The 19878-nt window shown below is 34.8% G+C and overlaps 1 protein-coding gene across 1 annotated transcript in view; it reads left to right on the top strand.

Annotated features, from left to right (window-relative positions):
- The window catches only part of COL11A1 (collagen type XI alpha 1 chain), a 225180-nt gene extending 210361 nt beyond the window's left edge, over positions 1–14819 (top strand). The window contains exons 59-67 of the mRNA XM_004002244.6: positions 745–852; positions 1347–1400; positions 1503–1538; positions 1633–1686; positions 3745–3994; positions 7253–7365; positions 9445–9513; positions 12633–12866; positions 14093–14819. Of these exons, the coding sequence (XP_004002293.3) occupies positions 745–852; positions 1347–1400; positions 1503–1538; positions 1633–1686; positions 3745–3994; positions 7253–7365; positions 9445–9513; positions 12633–12866; positions 14093–14239 (1065 nt within the window). The 3' untranslated portion in view covers positions 14240–14819. The remainder of the gene's footprint in view (positions 1–744; positions 853–1346; positions 1401–1502; positions 1539–1632; positions 1687–3744; positions 3995–7252; positions 7366–9444; positions 9514–12632; positions 12867–14092) is intronic.
- Positions 14820–19878: the final 5059 nt, after the last annotated feature.

The following is a 19878-nucleotide window of genomic DNA, read 5'->3' as shown; positions in this document are numbered from 1 at the left end:
GAGAAAGCATATGGTTATACTAAAATAGCTATTCAGAAAATAAACAGAATAAAAAGTGCCCATTTTTTTCATGTTTTTAAACATGAAAATAAAAATTTTAAACTAGACTGTCCTTCAGATGGTAATTTTAAAGATACGTGTGCTCTATCGTATCAAATAAGTAAAGAAAATAAAACATTTTTAGAGTGACATTAATATTTTTGAATTATTTTTGTTTGTAAATATTTTTTGGGTACTGAAAAATCTCTGAAGAATAGAAATCATTTTGTTTAATTTTTTAAGCACCAGAAACATTGTCGTGGGTTATAGCCAATTAGCAATGTTATTTTAGTTTCAGGTGAACAGAAAGGACTTAGCCATACATATACATTATCCAGTGCTTATTAAAGCAAAGAATTTTCTGTTGTTTATTTCACCAATATTAAATTTGGTCATTATTGGCCTTTTATTTAAAGGAATTCCCTTTAAGTAAACACAGCACTGAAGGTGATGCATTCAGAAAGCATTTTGTTCAATAATACATATTCCTCACCCTTAATGAAGGTCTCATATAATACAGTCAGTAAATGATCCTATTAGGTGAGGAGGAAAAGATTCTTAATCCTATATTTTCTTTAGAAAGGGTTAAAATTGTTAACGTATTTTTTATTCTATTTCATGAATTTAACTTGCAGTTATTTTATGACTATAACTTAATACATGGTTGCAATTTATACATCATTAAAATTTCTTTGCCTTTCCAAGGGACATCCTGGTTTAATTGGCCTAATTGGTCCTCCAGGAGAACAAGGTGAAAAGGGTGACCGAGGACTCCCTGGAACTCAAGGATCTCCAGGAGCAAAGGGAGATGGAGTGAGTAAAGATATAACTGATTTTCCTACTCCTTTTCAATCATACAATTAATACACCCAGACTCCTGCACACATTCCTTTAAACATGACCAACAAAGTGATTTAGAGGGTCTAATCTCCTTAAGTCAATGATGTTTTCAAAACAAAATTTATTCAACTTTAGAGTAAATAAATAAAATTATGAAAATTGGAAACCATAAAAATTATACTTCAGTAGTCAATTACACAAACGTTCGTTGAATCCTCAACACATACAAATCATTATTTTCAAGGCTGCAGGACCATAAAGATATATATAGAGAGAGATATTGCAGCAAAATGAAAAAAAAAAAATACAGATTATCTTGCAAAAGGTATTTCCTAGATTTAAAATGGAAAATTTTAAGCCATTCTTCTGTACTTCCACACTGTCTAAATTTTGCAGTGTGTGTTGTTATGTAACGTATAAAAATGGAATCACTGAGAAAAACTAATTTGTATGAAACTTCTCTGTAGGGAATTCCAGGTCCTGCCGGTCCCATTGGTCCACCTGGTCCTCCAGGCTTACCAGTAAGTACAAGACAGAAGAATTTTACAAGGTTAACATAAATAAATCAAAGAGACATAGATTCTCTAGATTTTTATGTCTACTTTTGCTTTTGCATTTTTTAGGGTCCTCAAGGTCCAAAGGGGACTAAAGGCTCTACGGTAAGTACCTTTCCCTTTGGCATTTAGATTTTTCAGTGATGCCTGCTCAAATGCTTTTGTCTCCATTTATCTTGTTGCTTATTCTTTTTAATAGGGACCTGCTGGCCAGAAGGGTGACAGTGGTCTTCCAGGGCCTCCTGGGCCTCCGGTAAGTGCTTGGTAACGAGAGTAATATTTTGGCAATTAGCATCTTGAGATGGCCAGTGATTTCTCTGAATTTATAAGAATGAAAAAACATTCTGTCAAAGCACTGATTTTCTAGGAAATAGCAACTATCTTAATTAAGTACTCACATGTCTTTTAATTGGGCTTCCCTAGTAGCTCAGATAATAAAGTATCTGCCTGCAAATTGGCTTCACTCTTTGAATATAAAGATACTGTAACTATATATTATAATATCTTGCTTTATTTTTCAAGAAAATCATATATTTTTATATCACATTTTCATGAGAGCAACTGCTTGTATGCCACAAAGATATATTAATATCTAACTAGGAATAAAAAGTAAAGTTCAGATACTTGGCATTTTTTCCTACTGCATATAATGATAATAATAGCTACCACTTATTAAATCTGACATTTACTAGGGTTCACACAACTATTGTGTTAGATCCATGTGACAAAATTTGAGACTTTCTTCTTGAACTTGTTTCTAAGCTATATGAGTACTAATTTGCTGCAATGATAGTAACAAAGAATCAAAAACTAGATGGTTCAAAGGCTAGAAATGTTTTGTCTGACAAATTTAGAAGGCAGAAGTCCTAGATCAGAGTGTCGGAAACATTGTTTCTTTCTGAGGTGTTATGTCCCTGTTATGTCCCTGAAAGATCTGTTGGAGACTTCTTTCCTTTGGTTGTAAAAGGCTATCTTCTTGTCTCTTCACATGGTCTTCTGACTATGCATGTCTCTGTGCCAGATTTTCCCATTTTAGAATGATACCAGTCATATCGGAATAAGAACCACCCTAATGCCCTCGTGTTCACTTTAATAATTATGTATACAGCCACCCCATTTCTAAATAAGATCTTCCTCTGAGTTACTGTGGCTTTGGAATTCTACACATGGATTTTTGTGGGATAGAATTCAATCCATAAAAGTACAGATTAATTATTTGATGTAGTTCTACTCTTATAGATATGTAAATTCAAGTCTGATTGCACTTCTTTATTTATATATACAGATATAAATGTTTGGAACCAGCTAATGTGTATTTTTAAATGTGATATAAATTATTATCAAGTACCATAGACATCTCATTATATAATACAAGAACCTAAAAATGTTGTTTTAATCTTCAGAGACTAAAGTCTAGTTGCAGGGATAAGACATGAAAATGAGGACTAGTTAGTAAATTAAAAAGCAACATATATAACTTCAGTTCAGTTCAGTCGCTCAGTCGTGTCTGACTCTTTGTGACCCGAGGAACTGCAGCACGCCAGGCCTCCCTGTCCATCACCAACTCCCGGAGTTCACTCAAATTCACGTCCATCGAGTCAGTGATGCCATCCAGCCATCTCATCTTCTGTCGTCCCCTTTTCCTCCTGCCCCCAATCCCTCCCAGCATCAAAGTCTTTTCCAATGAGTCAACTCTTCGCATGAGGTGGCCAAAGTGCTGGAGTTTCAGCTTCATCATCATTCCTTCCAAAGAAATCCCAGGGCTGATCTCCTTCAGAACGGACTGGTTGGATCTCCCTGCAGTCCAAGGGACTCTCAAGAGTCTTCTCCAACACCACAGTTCAAAGGCATCAATTCTTTGGTGCTCAGCTTTCTTCACAGTCCAACTCTCACATCCATACATGACCACTGGAAAAACCATAGCCTTGACTAGATGTACCTTTGTTGGCAAAGTAATGTCTCTGCTTTTGAATATGCCATCTAGGTTGGTCATAATTTTCCTTCCAAGGAGTAACATATCTCTACACAAATCTGTGCTTTGTTACTTGTATAGAAAAAGGTCCAGAAGTCATCTGATTTTTGCACCTACCTCGATACCTCCACTAGATTCTTTTTAAAGAATTCATAAATTTTATATACAAAGATATATATGTATAATAAATATATATAAGCAATTAGAGAAAACTTTAAAAGTAAGGAAAACATTGAAAGGCTAAACAAATTAATCTCTTATAACATAATTAGTAATAATTAATATTTGAAAAATATTTTACCCTAGGAAGCAGTTACAAGCACATCATCTCTTTTACAGGGTCCACCAGGTGAAGTCATCCAGCCTTTACCAATCTTGTCACCCAAAAAAACAAGAAGACATGCTGAAAGCATGCAAGCAGATGCAGGTGATAATATTCTGGATTACAACGATGGAATGGAGGAAATATTTGGTTCCCTCAATTCCTTGAAACAAGACATTGAGCATATGAAGTTTCCAATGGGGACACAGACCAATCCAGCCCGAACTTGCAAAGATCTGCAACTCAGCCACCCTGACTTCCCAGATGGTATGTTAATAATACATGACCAAGTGAATCTCCTGAGCTTCTAAGTTACTGAGATGCATTGTCAGCTCATTAATTCTAGTTAAATATTTAATATAGACTCTAAATAAAATGAGAGTGAATGATTATTAATTCCAATCCTGTAGACCAAAAAAAGAACCATTTACACTGTAATTCTAGATCTACTTTGGAAAATCTTTTTCTTGTTAAATAAGGTTTCATCAAATTATGACAAGATCATTTTTACATGGTTATAGATAACAAGGGCTTCCCTGGTGACTCCTCTGCCAATGCAGGAGATGCAGGTTTGAAGCCTAGGTCGGGAACATCCCCTGAAGAGAGAAATGGCAACCTATTCCAGTATTCTTGCCTGGGAAATCTCACAGACAGAGGAGCCTAGCAGGCAACAGTCCATGGGGTCGCAAAAGAGTCAGACATGACTTAGCGACTAAAAAATAACAACAACAAGATAACACAAATGTATTTTGGTATTTAATTGCTATCATAGAATGGGTATGATGTGTGCATACATATGTGCATATTACTACATATTTATATACTATATCCTAACTTATATAACACTAAGGCTTAAGTTGCATAACTGAATCATGTGACCTATCAGTTTAGTAATGATTTGGAAAGAGTATTTAAGGAATAGGATAGTTTGAAGCAAAAATTTATTTCATTGATTCATGAATAACAAGAACAACTGTGAATGATTTGTTTGTAATAATATCAAAATAATTTACTATACCTACCCACTCCAGTATTCTTGCCTTTGAGCTCCTCTGCGCCAAGAACAGAGGAGCCTAGCTACAGGCTATCATCCATGAGGTCACAAAAGAGTTAGATGACTGCTGAGTGACTAAACAACAAAATTATTTGACAAAACTCTTATATACCTGTTCTGAGAAGCTAACAGTCCCAGGTATCTTAAGTGACTGACTCATACTGTCCTAAAGTAAACCAAAAATGGGCAGATCTGTATCTGATTTTAAATCTCCACTTTAAGTGGAAATACTTTATCACTCTATTTACTTGTGTGACAACATTATTTTTCACGATCATATAATGAATGTTGTAACTGAGATCTAAATAACAGCATAGACAGAAAAGTTATATGCAATTCAAGAACAGGCATTCCTTATTACAAACAATGTCTTAAAAGTCTCCTATCTTAAGCACAATCTGTTAAAAAGAGACACAGATAATTATTAAGGATTCTTTACAAACTGCTATCAAAAATCTTTACATTTATATCTATTTGAAATATATATTGTTTAGTTTCATATTAGTTCAGTGATTTATAAAAAGAATGACCCACATTTCTGATCTAGCTAAGGTAATCATACATACGAGACTGAATATCAAATGTAAAAGATAAGCATTTACTGACAACATAAAACAACATATTATTAACTAGAACTTGATGCTCAATTTTATAAATTTGGGGGATCAAAAGCTCACTGTGGACTACAGTTCCTGGTGGTTTCTATATATTAGCTAAGTTTATTAATTATTTGTGTTAATTACAATTAAATATTTATTTATTTACTTATTGGTGTCAGGCACTGTTAGTCATGCAGAAACTCACAGATAAACAGAAAGAACAATTCCTCTGGGCTATTATTGTCTAATGATGGCAACAGGTAAACCTTAAATTTTATAATAGCATAGTTTGACAGACACGGATTTCCCCTGCTATCCAAAATCAGAGAGTTCTTATGAAATCTCTTGCAAGCTGAAATGGCAAAAAGCAAAAAAAAGCATCTTATTAATTTAAATATGTCATTTGAAAGACTATCTAGTAACAATGTTAGGGATAAAAATAATGTTTACCAGATAATTCAAAATTATTTATTCTTTAAAACCCTAAGAAATATCAAAGATTAAGAGTGGTTATTCCAGTTGGTAAAATCTTAGATGATTTTTATTTTCTTGTGTAATTTTTTCCCAAGAATTTTAATCGGTTCCAGATGTGAAATTATTAATGGTGTAATCATAAAAAGTATAAATTTTTGTTAAAGAATTTATTTTAAAAAGCAAACTGATACTAAATTTTCAGGAGTTCCAATACTAAACCAAGCAGTTTGAGCTTTTACGTTGTTTAAAGTTCATAATCAGTGAATTGACATAATTTAAATAAATATTTGAATGACATGGCAGCATGAAGAATGATAGGAGAGAAGTAGTCGTCACATGTCTATCAAGTCTATCTCCCCAATTATTCTTAAATAACCCCATTGTCAACTACTTAAAGAATAACTTTTTGTTAGTCCCACTACTTAACATCATTACTCACCTAACATGGTCATGGTCATTTACATGATAAAATTAGTTCTGTACCATTTAGATAATATAGTTAATAGCAAACTGTATTTCAGTATATAAAGTAGACTTATTTGGAGTCCATTTAAAGAGGGAGTACATTTACTTAATGAAATATTTTGTTATACAGTAATGCAAAAGAATGATCCTTAAAGCTAAGTAAATACTCTCACCTCCATCATTACAGATAAATAAATTAAGGAAAAATATAATGATCATTATACTCAGGTTATTGCTATTTTAGTTGCTAAGTCATGTCCAACTCTTTTGCAACCCCATGGCCTGTAGCCTGCCAGGCTCCTCAGTCCATGGGATTTCACTTAAGTAGTAAATAACACATATAGGATTTAGGGTCAAGTATATCTCCACCCAATGTACTTGCAGTTTATTATATATAAATCAATAGGGTATTAATATCTGAGGAGGAGCCATTTAAGCTGAAACCCAAAAGTAATAGGCATGCTAAGAATTAAAAAAAGGATGTTCCAGAAAGATAGGGACATTTGCAAAGCTCCAGGCAGACAAGACAATAGGTCATTCTTTCTTCAAACATACACCCCAATGTGACCAAAAGCATAAAAGTGATCCATGTAGAAAAATCAATGGCTATTCATTTTTCCTTATTTCTTCAATAAAATTGGCCCTATAATATATTCAATTTTTTATATAAATGCATTTGTGCTGTGCTGTGCTTAGTTTCTCAGTTGTGTCTGACTCTGCAACTCCATGGACTGTAGCCCACCAGCCTCTGCTGTCCATGGGGATTATCCAGGCAAGAATACTGGAGTGGGTTGCTATGCCCTCCTCCAGGGGGTCTTCCCAACTCAGGGATCGACCCCAGGTCTCCTTCATTGTGGGTAGATTCTTTATCAGCTGAGCCACCAGCAAAGCCCAAAATGTATTTGCATATGACTTATTTTTTTCTGCTTTCAGGTGAATATTGGATTGATCCCAACCAAGGTTGCTCAGGAGATTCCTTCAAAGTTTACTGTAATTTCACATCTGGTGGTGAGACTTGCATTTATCCAGACAAAAAATCGGAGGGAGTAAGTAACCAATCTGTTTTGGTGGTGACTGTTGACAGTTTATGCCATGTTTTTGCAATATTGAACTAAACAGGAAAATTATATTGTCATATTTTCATTTATCTGCTTTCACAGGGGTAATTAGAGCATTTCATTTGCATAAACATGAATAAGGCACCAAAGTGAGACACGTAGTTAACAAATAGTTTTTATTTTTTAGCCAGATGTACTCTTTATGCACCTGCTTGCTCTCTAAAATTCTATGACTCTCCATGACACAGCACAGCTGATTATCAGATTTTAGTTATGCATAATAGTATTCTTTCCAATTACCATGTGATAGAACTCACAGCTGTATTTTATGCTCAAAATATACAAAATACGCAAGAACGAATCTTTAACATAAGAGTATTCTGGGTACTTTCAGATAGTCTCTTCAAACATATTCTTTGATTTTCACCAAGCAGTATCAATATATGTGAGTTCTATCTTTAAAGCTATAGGCAAATTATTAATATAATATTTTTCACTAACATAATTACCTTCTCCAAAGATTTTATAGATGAGACATTTTGATTTTATCTGTATACTTCTAAAAAATCATATTCTTGTTAGTAAGCGGAGTTGGCGTGCAGAGGCACAGAACCCCCTTGAGACAAAACAAGCAACTTTTAAAAAATATTTTAAGTTTATCGGAGTATAATTGATCTACAAGATTGTGTTTGTTTCAGGTGTACAGCAAAGTGATTCAGATATATATATTATATAGATGTGTACATATATACATATATATACATACATACACACAAATATTCATTCTTTTTTAGATTCTTTTCTCATATAGGTTATCACAGAATATTGGGTAGATTTCCCTGTGCTATACAGTAGGTCCTTGTTGGTTATCTGTTTTATGTATAGTAGTGTGTGTGTGTTCACCCCAAGCTTCTGATTTATCCCACCCCACTCCACATTTCCTCTTTGGTAACCGCAGGTTTATAAGAAAATAAGTAGCTTTGTGACTAATCTCTTTGGGAGAGACATTTAGTTTGTAAGTGAATGATGGATAGTAGGAGCAGGAGACAAAGCAACTTCTGTTTCGCAACCACACTTTGCATGTGGGGAAGCATAATAAAGCTCCTCTAGTCCACAGAGAAATGTGGGAAAATGGAAATGCCTCCCCTTACAGGGTTACCCAAATTCCCTCTAGTGAGGCCTTGCTGCTGCTGCTGCTGCTGCTGCTGCTGCTGCTGCTGCTGCTGCTAAGTCGCTTCAGTCGTGTCCGACTCTGTGCAACCCCATAGACGGCAGCCCACCAGGCTCCCCCGTCCCTGGGATTCTCCAGGCAAGAACACTGGAGTGGGTTGCCATTTCCTTCTCCAACGCATGAAAGTGAAAAGTGAGAGTGAAGTCTCTCAGTCGTGTCTGACTCTTAGTGACCCCATGGACTACAGTCCACCAGGCTCCTCTGTCCATGGGATTTTCCAGGCAAGAGTACTGGAGTGGGGTGCCATTGCCTTGTCCAAGCGAGGCCTTAAATACCTTTATATTTTGCTGATCTTTGCAAAGCTAAATAATAACATTTATAAAAGTTTCAAATCATTTTCCCCAGCAGGGAATGATTAGGCTTGCTTCCTTGCAAGCTTAATCTTGACTTCTCCATAGCATTCAGGCCTCAGTTACTAACTGGATGCTTCAGGATGCCTCCCTTGGTTATGAACTACTAAAGGTTTCTATCTGCCTTGATGGCAGATGCCAACTGGCATTGTGAGGGTTTCTTTTGCAAGGAGTTGCCTAAGAGTTCTGCCCACATCTCCTATAGCCAACACTTGGTATGCCTTTACCAAGTTATTTTCCACCTCCCTTATTTTGTAGCAGTTAATGAAAACAGGGGAAAAAAAAAAAAGAAAGGCTCAAAATTCACTAAATGGGAATTCACAGATCTATCTGAAATTTTGCTCTTTATCCCGTTTTATATTATCCAGGTAAACCATTTAAAAAACTCTTTAGCATCATAGTATTACTGAAAATAAATAATAAATATATAAACAATATTGTTTATAATTTTAACCTGCTTTCTAACTTTCCTTTTCTTTGCAACAGGTAAGAATTTCATCATGGCCAAAGGAGAAACCAGGAAGCTGGTTTAGTGAATTTAAGAGAGGAAAACTGGTATGTTATTACCTTAGCATGCAGTGGTATATCTTAAACGTCATTACTCAAGCTCACATTATGTAATCTCTAGCCCCTTACTGTGAAAATCTAAATCATACAAAGCAGGATCCCATGTACTCTCTAGTTTGCTTTATCTAAATCTCTTAGACCAATTTTGGGATTTTTAGAGAGAAGTCTAAAATTTTTATCAAAATAAATGGAAATATATTAAATTTATTAAAATAGTAAAATCAAACAAAGTATGCATTTCACTAAGTACTTGAGATAGCATAAAAATGAATTATATTAGAAATATGAGTTATAGAGAGTATAATATCTATTTAGGATCTCTATTTCATTTCCTTTATACTTGAAATCTAATTTATTCTTTGTTTTCAATTGCAATAAGAATTTTTGGAATGTGAAATGTTTTTTCCAATAGTTACATCTGGAAATAAAGTGAGCTGACTGACTGACCTTTTATATGGATTACAGCACATGTTTACTTAGATATTTCCATAGAATCACCAGTTCGTGGTTAGTCACTTTCTGGAGATATTTTAACATTGCATGCCAAAACTAAATTTGCATTTAAAAGCTGTTTAAGATATATTTGTTTTTGAAATATTAATTATAATGTATTCTAATGAAAGTTTCTCATTTATTCAGATAATTATTCAAATTTTCAAAGTTCTTTAAAAAACTTTGATTTTCCATTTATGACTATTTATACAATCTTTATCCTCTAAAAATCTACACATATTACTAATATCCTCCACATCATGAATCTCTAGTTCCGTTTTCAAGTTACATATTATATATCCATGTTACAGTTTTATCTTTGTATGAGATAAAAATACATACACAGATAGAGCTCTCTGTGTGTAGTTTATTTTTTGTTGTTTTGTTTTCCTTAGAGTGGATTTCCCAGGTTTTTTCTCTAACTTCTCAGGTATCCTCATCATCTGAACTGTAAATTGGAAAGAATTAAGTAAATCAATGATAAGGAGGAAAAGTGAAGCAAAAGTTGGACAGTTGTCTGTGGAATTCTCCAGGCCAGAACACTGGAGTGGGTGGCCTTTCCCTTCTCCAGCAGATCTTCCTGACCTAGGAATCAAACCAGGATCTCCTGCATTGCAGGCAGATTCTTTAGCAACTGAGCTATCAGGGCAGCCCAATAAGAAGGAAAGTCACAGATAACTGCCTTTATATTGAATTAATCTATAACCTGGGCAAATTTCTTACTTAATTTTTTAAAATATAGGTTTATATGTCTCAGCTAATCCCAGATAGTTTATTTATACCCAGTATAACAAATTATGAGCTTGACAAAAGAGACAGTTTTTAATAATTTGAAATTAGGACTGTGTTCCTTCTCAAAACACAAATTAAGTATTCCCTGGTGACAAATATTTACTTGCACGTCTCAAGCAATATGCTTGGTGCTGGTGACACAAAGATGAGTATAATCACATCAGTGACGAACAGACAAACAGGCAGGCCTGCAGTGAAAATTAGAAGACCAACACCCTCTTGGAAGACGGTGGCCCCAAAATGAAAAATGCAAGAACATGTTGAAAATTTTGAATCAAACAGGTATACTAGGAAAATAGGGGAAAACAAACATAAAAATAGTCAGCCTTTGCATTTGATTGAGATTCCTTGATTTTCATTTTCACTGTTTTACCACTCTATTGGTTCCAAATAGGAAAAGGAGTACGTCAAGGCTGTATATTGTCACTCTGCTTATTTAACTTATATGCAGAGTACATCATGAGAAACACTGGACTGGAAGAAACACAAGCTGGAATCAAGATTGCCGGGAGAAATATCAATAACCTCAGATATGCAGATGACACCACTCTTATGGCAGAAAGTGAAGAGGAGCTAAAAGCCTCTTGATGAAAGTGAAAGTGGAGAGCAAGAAAGTTGGCCTAAAGCTCAACATCCAGAAAACGAAGATCATGGCATCTGGTCCCATCACTTCATGGGAAATAGATGGGGACACAGTGGAAACAGTGAAAGACTTTAATTTTTGGGGCTCCAGAATCACTGCAGATGTTGATTGCAGCCATGAAATTAAAAGACACTTACTCCTTGGAAGAAAAGTTATGACCAACCTAGATAGCATATTCAAAAGTAGAGACATTACTTTGTCGACTAAGGTCCATCTAGTCAAGGCTATGGTTTTTCCTGTGGTCATGTATGGATGTGAGAGTTGGACTGTGAAGAAGGCTGAGCGCTGAAGAATTGATGCTTTTGAACTGTGGTGTTGGAGAAGACTCTTGAGAGTCCCTTGGACTGCAAGGAGATCCACCCAGTCCATTCTGAAGGAGATCAGCCCTGGGATTTCTTTGGAAGGAATGATGCTAAAGCTGAAACTCCAATACTCTGGCCACCTCATGTGAAGCGTTGACTCATTGGAAAAGACTCTGATGCTGGGAGGGATTGGGGGGAAGAGGAGGAGGGAACGACCGAGAATGAGATGGCTGGATGGCATCACTGACTCGATGGACATGAGTCTGAGTGAACTCCAGGAGATGGTGATGAACAGGGAGGCCTGGTGTGCTGCGATTCATGGGGTCGCAAAGAGTCGGACATGACTGAGTGACTAAACTGAACTGAACCACTCTATTATTCAAAAGGGTTTCTTTGATAGCTCAGTTAGTAAAAAAAAATCCACCTGCAAAGCAGGAGACCCTGGTTCGATTCCTGGGTCAGGAGATCCCCTGGAGAAGGGATAGGCTACCCATTCCAGTATTCTGGCCTGGAGAATTCCCTGGACTACATCAAAAAGGTACAGGAATATAATGAAAGAATTCTTGGAAACAAACAAAAACAATTACATTTTTTTGTGGTATTTACTGACTGACTAGGAAACTGAAGTATAGAGGTAAAATGATTTTTTTTCCAAGATAAGTATTGTTGATAGTAGCTAAGATGAAAACCCATCTTCATTTCATAAATTCCTATATCTGGGTCTTCCAACTCTCAGTGCATACTTTCTTTCATTAAGTAAGAAATAGGTCTGTTGATATATCCACATGCTTCTGGGATCTCAATTCACTGTTGACAGTGATTTTATTCTTTATAATAGAAAAGAGTCTTTATGCGTCTCTTTATTCTCTTATTTTCAGCTTTCATATTTAGATGTCGAAGGCAATTCCATTAATATGGTGCAAATGACATTCCTGAAACTGCTGACTGCCTCTGCGCGGCAAAATTTCACCTATTACTGCCATCAGTCAGTGGCCTGGTATGACGTGTCATCAGGAAGCTATGACAAAGCACTTCGGTTCTTGGGATCAAATGATGAGGAGATGTCCTATGACAACAACCCTTACATCAAAGCCCTATTTGATGGCTGTGCGGTGAGTATAGTCCCTGTGGCCTTCTTTCACAGAGAAGAGAGGCAATGTGTAACCATTCCACTTTAGCCCTATGTCAGATTTCTCTCATGAAGGGGATGTCAATTGTCATTCAGGTTCGATGCTTAACACTGACATATTAAAGTACAGTATATTAGAAACCACTAGCAGTCACACACAAACACACAGATACAGAAACTGAAACATACATATAGACACACTTTTAAAGCCATAGCAGAAGGTAATCTTGAATCATATGTTATTTTTACAGAATTATCCCTGATATTTAAATGCTATTACAGCTAGTTATTCTTGGAATGAAAAAGATCGAGAGCCTTATCTCATTTGCCTCCTAAATTCATGATTCTAAAATGACAGTTAAAGGAATCATCATTATACCATTCATACCATAGATAATTCTTACCCTGTATTTTGCTCATAGAGGTTTGCTGATTGGTATTATGTTATAAGAGCTTAAACAGATATAGTCATTTTGTTATTTTAATCCTCTGCAACTGTCTTTCTCACACATATGGTAATTTCATAACAGCAAATGACCAAGAGAGCATCCTAAAAAATTTGTTTTCCTAGCTAATTACTGAAAAGCCACAATTACGAATAAGCAAAGTAAGTAGCTTACAAATAGACCAAAGAAGAGAACATACTGTATATTGAAAGGAGCAAGTGATTTAGATTTCCCAGTATAATGTACTGATAATTACTCATAAAATTAATACATAGCAACAGAAATACTTTGACTTTGGACTTCTTGTATTATAATTCCTACACTGTATTCAAATTTTTCTGAGAAAATTTGCTTATATGTGTGTGTATATGCATATATATTTATATATATATATCTTAATTATTATAACAATGGTAAGGATATATTATTTATGCAAAGATATGACCCAGTACCAATATCAGTGTTCACATATTAAAATGTGTATATCAGTTCAGTAAGATTCTCTGCAGCTGTGCAGTATATTAGAGTAACATTTTTAATATGTGCAGCTAAATATTAAATACGGTCAACATTCAAAATTTAAAACTACATATGACATCAGTGATAACAAGAAGAGTGAATTACTACAAAGATAATGGGAAATTTGTTTTCCATTCTATTCTTTCTTACCTTCTTACCTCTACTCAGAGGCTTAAGAAAAAAATGATGTATGTTAGAAGTATGCAATGATTGTATAACTTTTTATTTCTTCTTTACTTTACAGTCCAGAAAAGGCTATGAAAAGACTGTGATTGAAATCAATACACCGAAAATTGATCAAGTACCTATCGTTGATGTAATGATCAATGACTTTGGTGATCAGAATCAGAAGTTTGGATTTGAAGTTGGTCCTGTTTGTTTTCTTGGCTAAGATTAGGACAAAGAACATATGAAATCAACAAAATATACGTTGGTACCACCAACCCATTTTATGCCACATGCAAGTTTTGAATGAGAATGGTATAGAAAATAACTTGCTACATATGTATGTACCAATTAGGAAATATTGATGCCCTTTTGGGTGCAGAACCACATGACAAAACTTTGAAAATCATAAAAACATAAGATAGTGTGGCTGAGATGGAAACAGGCCTTATTCTTGAATCCCAATTTTCATCTCTCCTTTTCCTATTTGGATTTCTTTGGTGCTGTAGGAAAAAAAAAAGAGAAAAATATATATTCATAAAAGATATGGTGCTCATTCCCATCCATCAAGGATGTGCTAAAACAATGTGTTTAATAAATTGTAATTTTATGTACAGTTCTATACTGTAATCTATGTGTCCATTTCCAAAACTTGCACGTGTCTCTGAATTCCATCTGACTCTAATTTTATGACAATTGCAGAAATATGATGGCAATAAATATATGTATTATGAAAAAATAAAACTATAATTTCTGGTGGCTCTAATTCCCTTTCTTTGATGAATAATAAAATGCCTTTGTATATATTGATGTTGAAGAGTTCAGTTATTTGATGTCGCCAACAAATTTCTCAGAGGGCAAAACCTGGAAGACTTTTGGAAGCACATACTGAGCAACTCTTCTCTTCTGACCATAACTTTGCTGAATTTCAGCCAAAAACATCATGCATTTTGATGCTCTATTCAGTGCTATACCTCAACCATTTTCTTTTCAGAATCCAGGATCTCACAGGATACTTGTATATATGGAAAACAAGGAAGTTTATATTGTTGGACAGGAAAACGTGTATGAGAAGCTATTTTAACAGATTGATGCCTCCATCAAGCAATCAATCACATGTACAATTTTTCTTACTACGTTATCTCATCTCATTGTTTTCAGTGTGCTTCAGCTATTCAGGTTAATATTAAAAGATGGAAACTAAGCAATTATTTATGAACTTTTTAAATGTTATATTTTAATCAGTAAACTTCTAGAATTTGATCCTAAGTTGCATATAGTCTTCAAATATTATTTTACTTGCACCTGTCCAACAAATATTATTTCTTTTCTTTCAAGAAAATATCATACATTATTTGACCTACCTAATTGCTAAATAACATAAGGGTGAACTGTTATTAATAGTGCTTGTATTAAAAGTCATACTTATTAAAAAAATAAAAATATTTTTTTCCACTAAGGCATTTTCTTTCAGGTAGCTTGAAATAGCAGTAAAATCTAAAAATAACAAATTGAACTTTGTATCTATTTTAAGTAATATATGTAAGACTTGAAAATAAATGTTTTATTATTTCTTATATGAAGTGTTAAGTTAATTGATACTAGATTTCACTGGAACATTTTCAACTGATAATTTATCACAAAAGAACATACCTGTAATATTATTGAAATTAAAACGTGAACATTGTCATTCAGAAGTTCTTTTATTTCTTAAATCAAGTTTGTAAATGTCCTTTCAAGAAGGGAGATATGAATGGTATAAATAAACTCAAGTCTTGTCTACCTGGATTGGTCATTCTCTTTCTTAAATAGGTTTTAAATTACTCTATTGCAGAAAAGGCTTTCAATTTGTTTCTTGACCATCCAGGTTAGAATAGTTTTACACTTCTGAAAAGAATATTATCCTTCATAGATTAGTTATTTAAAATTCTCCACATTTCTAAAATAAACTCTATAAACAAAATGATAGGGTCTGCTTAAATTTTTAAAATATTTTTATAATTAAAAACTTTATGAAGTTTCAAACATTCATAATTTAAGCATTACAAGAATTTCCAGATAGTTTACTTGAAATATAGACTCTAATATAGACTGTATAGGCTTCTCTGATATTTCAGTTGGTAAAGAATCTGCCTGCAATGCAGGAGACCCCTGTTCAATTCCCGGGTCAGGAAGATCCCCTGAAGAAGGGATAGGCTACCCACTCCAGTATTCTTGGGCTTTCCTTGTGGCTCAGCTGGTAAATAATTCACCTGCAATGCAGAGACCTGGGTTCGATCCCTGGGTTGGGAAGATCTCCTGGAGAAGGAAAGGCTACCCACTGCAATATTCTGGCCTGGAGAATTCCATGGACTGTATAACCCATGTAGCCTCAAAGACTCAGACATGGCTGAGCAACTTTCACGTCATAGACTCTAAATCATACATAATATTGTCTATCAAGAATAATTCCATATATCAGACAATTTATGAATGTATAGTAATGAGGGAATATTTTTCATATTGACCTGCATTGGGGAGGTTGCATCATTTTTCCATTTAAACAAAATGGCTTCAAATGTGGCACTCAACAGAATTAATGCATAAATAGTAACTCATCTATCCTTTTCTAAACCTTTCATCTATGGATATGGTCTTCTGCATGCTATCAAATTTTTTCTGTGTCTCCTTATTGATTTCATCTGGACAAAAGGAATCTCTCTGTAAGGAAAAATGGATACTATGCAACATTCTATGCAACCCAGAACTTATGAATCGTTCATGTGTAAATTATGGAGAGTAATATTGACCTTGCAGGCATAGGTAAGTCCTGGGCCTGATACACATAAAGTTTGGTGTAATTCTTTTCAAAAAGCTAATACAAAATTACAAATAAAAAATATAAAAGTTACTATTTAAAATGAGTAAAGATATTACAACAAATTATTAATTTTAAAAATGGACCAACACCAAAAGTATCAGAACATCCAGGAAAATATTGGTATTTTTATTAATTAAATCTCTAAAGTACTTCTATAACCATTTTATCCATGTGTTTGCTTGTTTATTTATTTGGCTGCAACCTCTGAGTGCCTCTTCAAATGACAATCTTAAGTTTCTTTTAGAAATAATGTTTCTCTAACAAGTTAGGTTTAAAGTGCTTTTTATTGTCAATAGCTTAGAGATGTTTCAGAGTCAGATTCTGTTATTGTTGAGTATTGTTTAATTTTAGATTATTTTAAATTCAGGAAAATCTCTTTTATAGTTCCTTCACACTATACTTCACACCATAAATTTGTGAGAATTTTCCACAGCACAGCCTCTGATTCTGTACATTTTCTACCTTGTTGCTCCTCCATTATCAATAGATTCAAGTTCTGGGCACCATAATACTCGTGCATACAATGGTATAAATTCTGCCCTCATAGCTTTTTCATTATCATAACAAGTGGGTGACAGGGCTATTCCAGAAAGCCAAATCTATACTGAGATTACTGGCAATTTAATTATACATAAATATTAGCTGCAAGCCACATAATTATATCCCACATAGGCATATTCCACAAATGCCAAGTAAATGAATCTCTAATCAAATTTCCTCCTTAGAGCTTCCTTCCACACCGCCCAACACACAAAAAAGAAGAATATCAAGAAGTTGGCATGTAGTCACAAAGTATTTAGCTGATCCTGGTTAAAGAATCTTTGGCAAATCTTAACGAATCATATGACCACATGGGCATATTTTTAGAATCTTGTTAAGGTCTTAGATGATGCTTGTGAAAGAGGATTATGAAGCTTAAGTTTTATTGGTTTCAAGTAAATAGTTCTCTGCAAGCTGGATAACAGCAAAGTAAATGAGTTAATTAAGGGCCTAGCACACTGATATACACTAAGAGCCAAATAAACAATGACTATTGCAAAGTAAATACAGATTGTATCACAGAGGTCCAAATCAGGAAAGAGACTCACATACAATACAAGCCATGGGACTTCCCTGTTGGTCCAATGGTTAACACTTCATGCCTGCAACGCAGGGGACCCAGGTTCGAACCCTGCTCAGGGAACAGGGTCGCACAGAGTCGGACGCGACTGAAGCGACGGAGCAGCAGCAGCAGAAGCAGCAGCAGCAGCAGGGAACTAGATCCCATGTGTCACAACTAAGAGTTTGCATGCCAAAAAAAAAAAAAAAACAAAACACCTTGCATGCTACAACTTAAGTTCCACAAGCAGCAACAAAGACCCAGCACAGCCAAATAAAGAATAATAAAAAAAGATGCTTCAAATCATCTTAAAAAAAAAAAAATACAAGCCTTACAGAGATTCACAATAGATATAAAAAAACGAGAGCAGTGGCATATATGATATTCAAGAATCCCAAATACATCAGACAGAGCTTATCAAGGCCCATTTTACTAGGATGTTTTTGTTCTTGAGAAGGATAGGTTTGAAAGGTTTTAAGGCCATTACATTTTATATTTTGTATTTTGCTAGTCTCATGTATCTGTTGTTGTCTTTAGTCGAGTCTCACTGTTTGCTACCCCGTGGACTGTAGCCTGCCAGGCTCCTCTGTCCATGGGATTTTCCAGGCAAGAATACTGGAGTGGGGTGCCATTTTCTTTGCCAAAGTGAAAGATGCTCAGTTGTGTCCGAGTCTTTGTGACCCCATGGACAGACTGTACAGTCCATGGAATTCTCCAGAGCTCAGGATTCTGAGCTGTATTCTCAATATTCTGATACAGTATTCTCAGTATCCTGGAGTATTCTGTGGCTCAGGCTAGAATACTGGAGTAGATAGCCTTTCCCTTCTCCAGGGAATCTTCCCAACCAGGGACTGAACCCAGGTCTCCCACATTGCAGGCGGATTCTTTACCAGCTGAGCTACCTGAGAAGCACAAGCAGATACAGAGCATATCTCTCTAGTGGTCATATGATTTGATAATTCTTCAATGTAGCTCCAGCCCAGAGATTCAGAGATTGCAGAATTACTCACAGTTTTAAATCTTTCAGAATATATTCTGCTAAAGCATTCCAAGTTCGGTTATCAGTTCATAGGCAACACCTGCTATCTCCTTACTTATTTTCCTTTTTTCCTTTTTGCCTCACTGAGTGGTTTATGCCATCTTAGTTCCCCAACCAGGGATTGAACCCATGTTCTCTACAGTGAAAGCACAGAGTCCTAACTAATGGACCACCAGGGAATTCCCTCCTCATTTATTTTCTGTCTTGTAAGTACAGCACTCAATATTTATAAGGAGATTGGTCAGTGTCATAAGAGAAGGAGAAATGAGTTACCAACCTGCTGTTAATTCTTTCCTTCTAAAAATATAAACTGAAAAATTTCAGAAATATTTCATGATGTAAAATCTAGAACTTATAATAGCCTTATAATGGCATTTCTCCCTATAATAGTATTCATACAAAGCTACACAAATACACAGATCTTTATTTTTAAATCACATTTATAAGTTTATAAAGAAGTAAAACCGGTGTAAATAAAATGTCTGCTATTTTTCTGGCTTATTGACGTAGATGAATATTCCTAAGGCACAAAGAAACTTTAACCTGAAAAGGCCTACATTTCTGAGCTCAACCTTGACAGGACAAGACTGAATTAAATAGAACAAACAAGTCCTCTAAGAAAGGATTTTCAGAACCCTATAATCAACACAGTGGAAAATTCTGTGTAACCAATTCCTTAATGACATGGGTATTGGCCTCTTACCTACTTCAGGAAAAAAAAAATTACTCAGTAAAACTGTTATCGTAGCTATCGCTCTATAAGGCAAAATATATTTTAAAAACATTCAATTACAGTTTATGCAAAGTTTCTTAGCTGTAGAGAAACGAATTTCACATGTTAGATAATATTATTATGTAGTTATTTCT

This window comes from Ovis aries, chromosome 1, assembly GCF_016772045.2.
Source record: "Ovis aries strain OAR_USU_Benz2616 breed Rambouillet chromosome 1, ARS-UI_Ramb_v3.0, whole genome shotgun sequence".
NCBI classification, from domain to species: Eukaryota; Metazoa; Chordata; class Mammalia; order Artiodactyla; family Bovidae; genus Ovis; species Ovis aries.
This window is presented reverse-complemented; position numbering and strand designations above follow the sequence as displayed.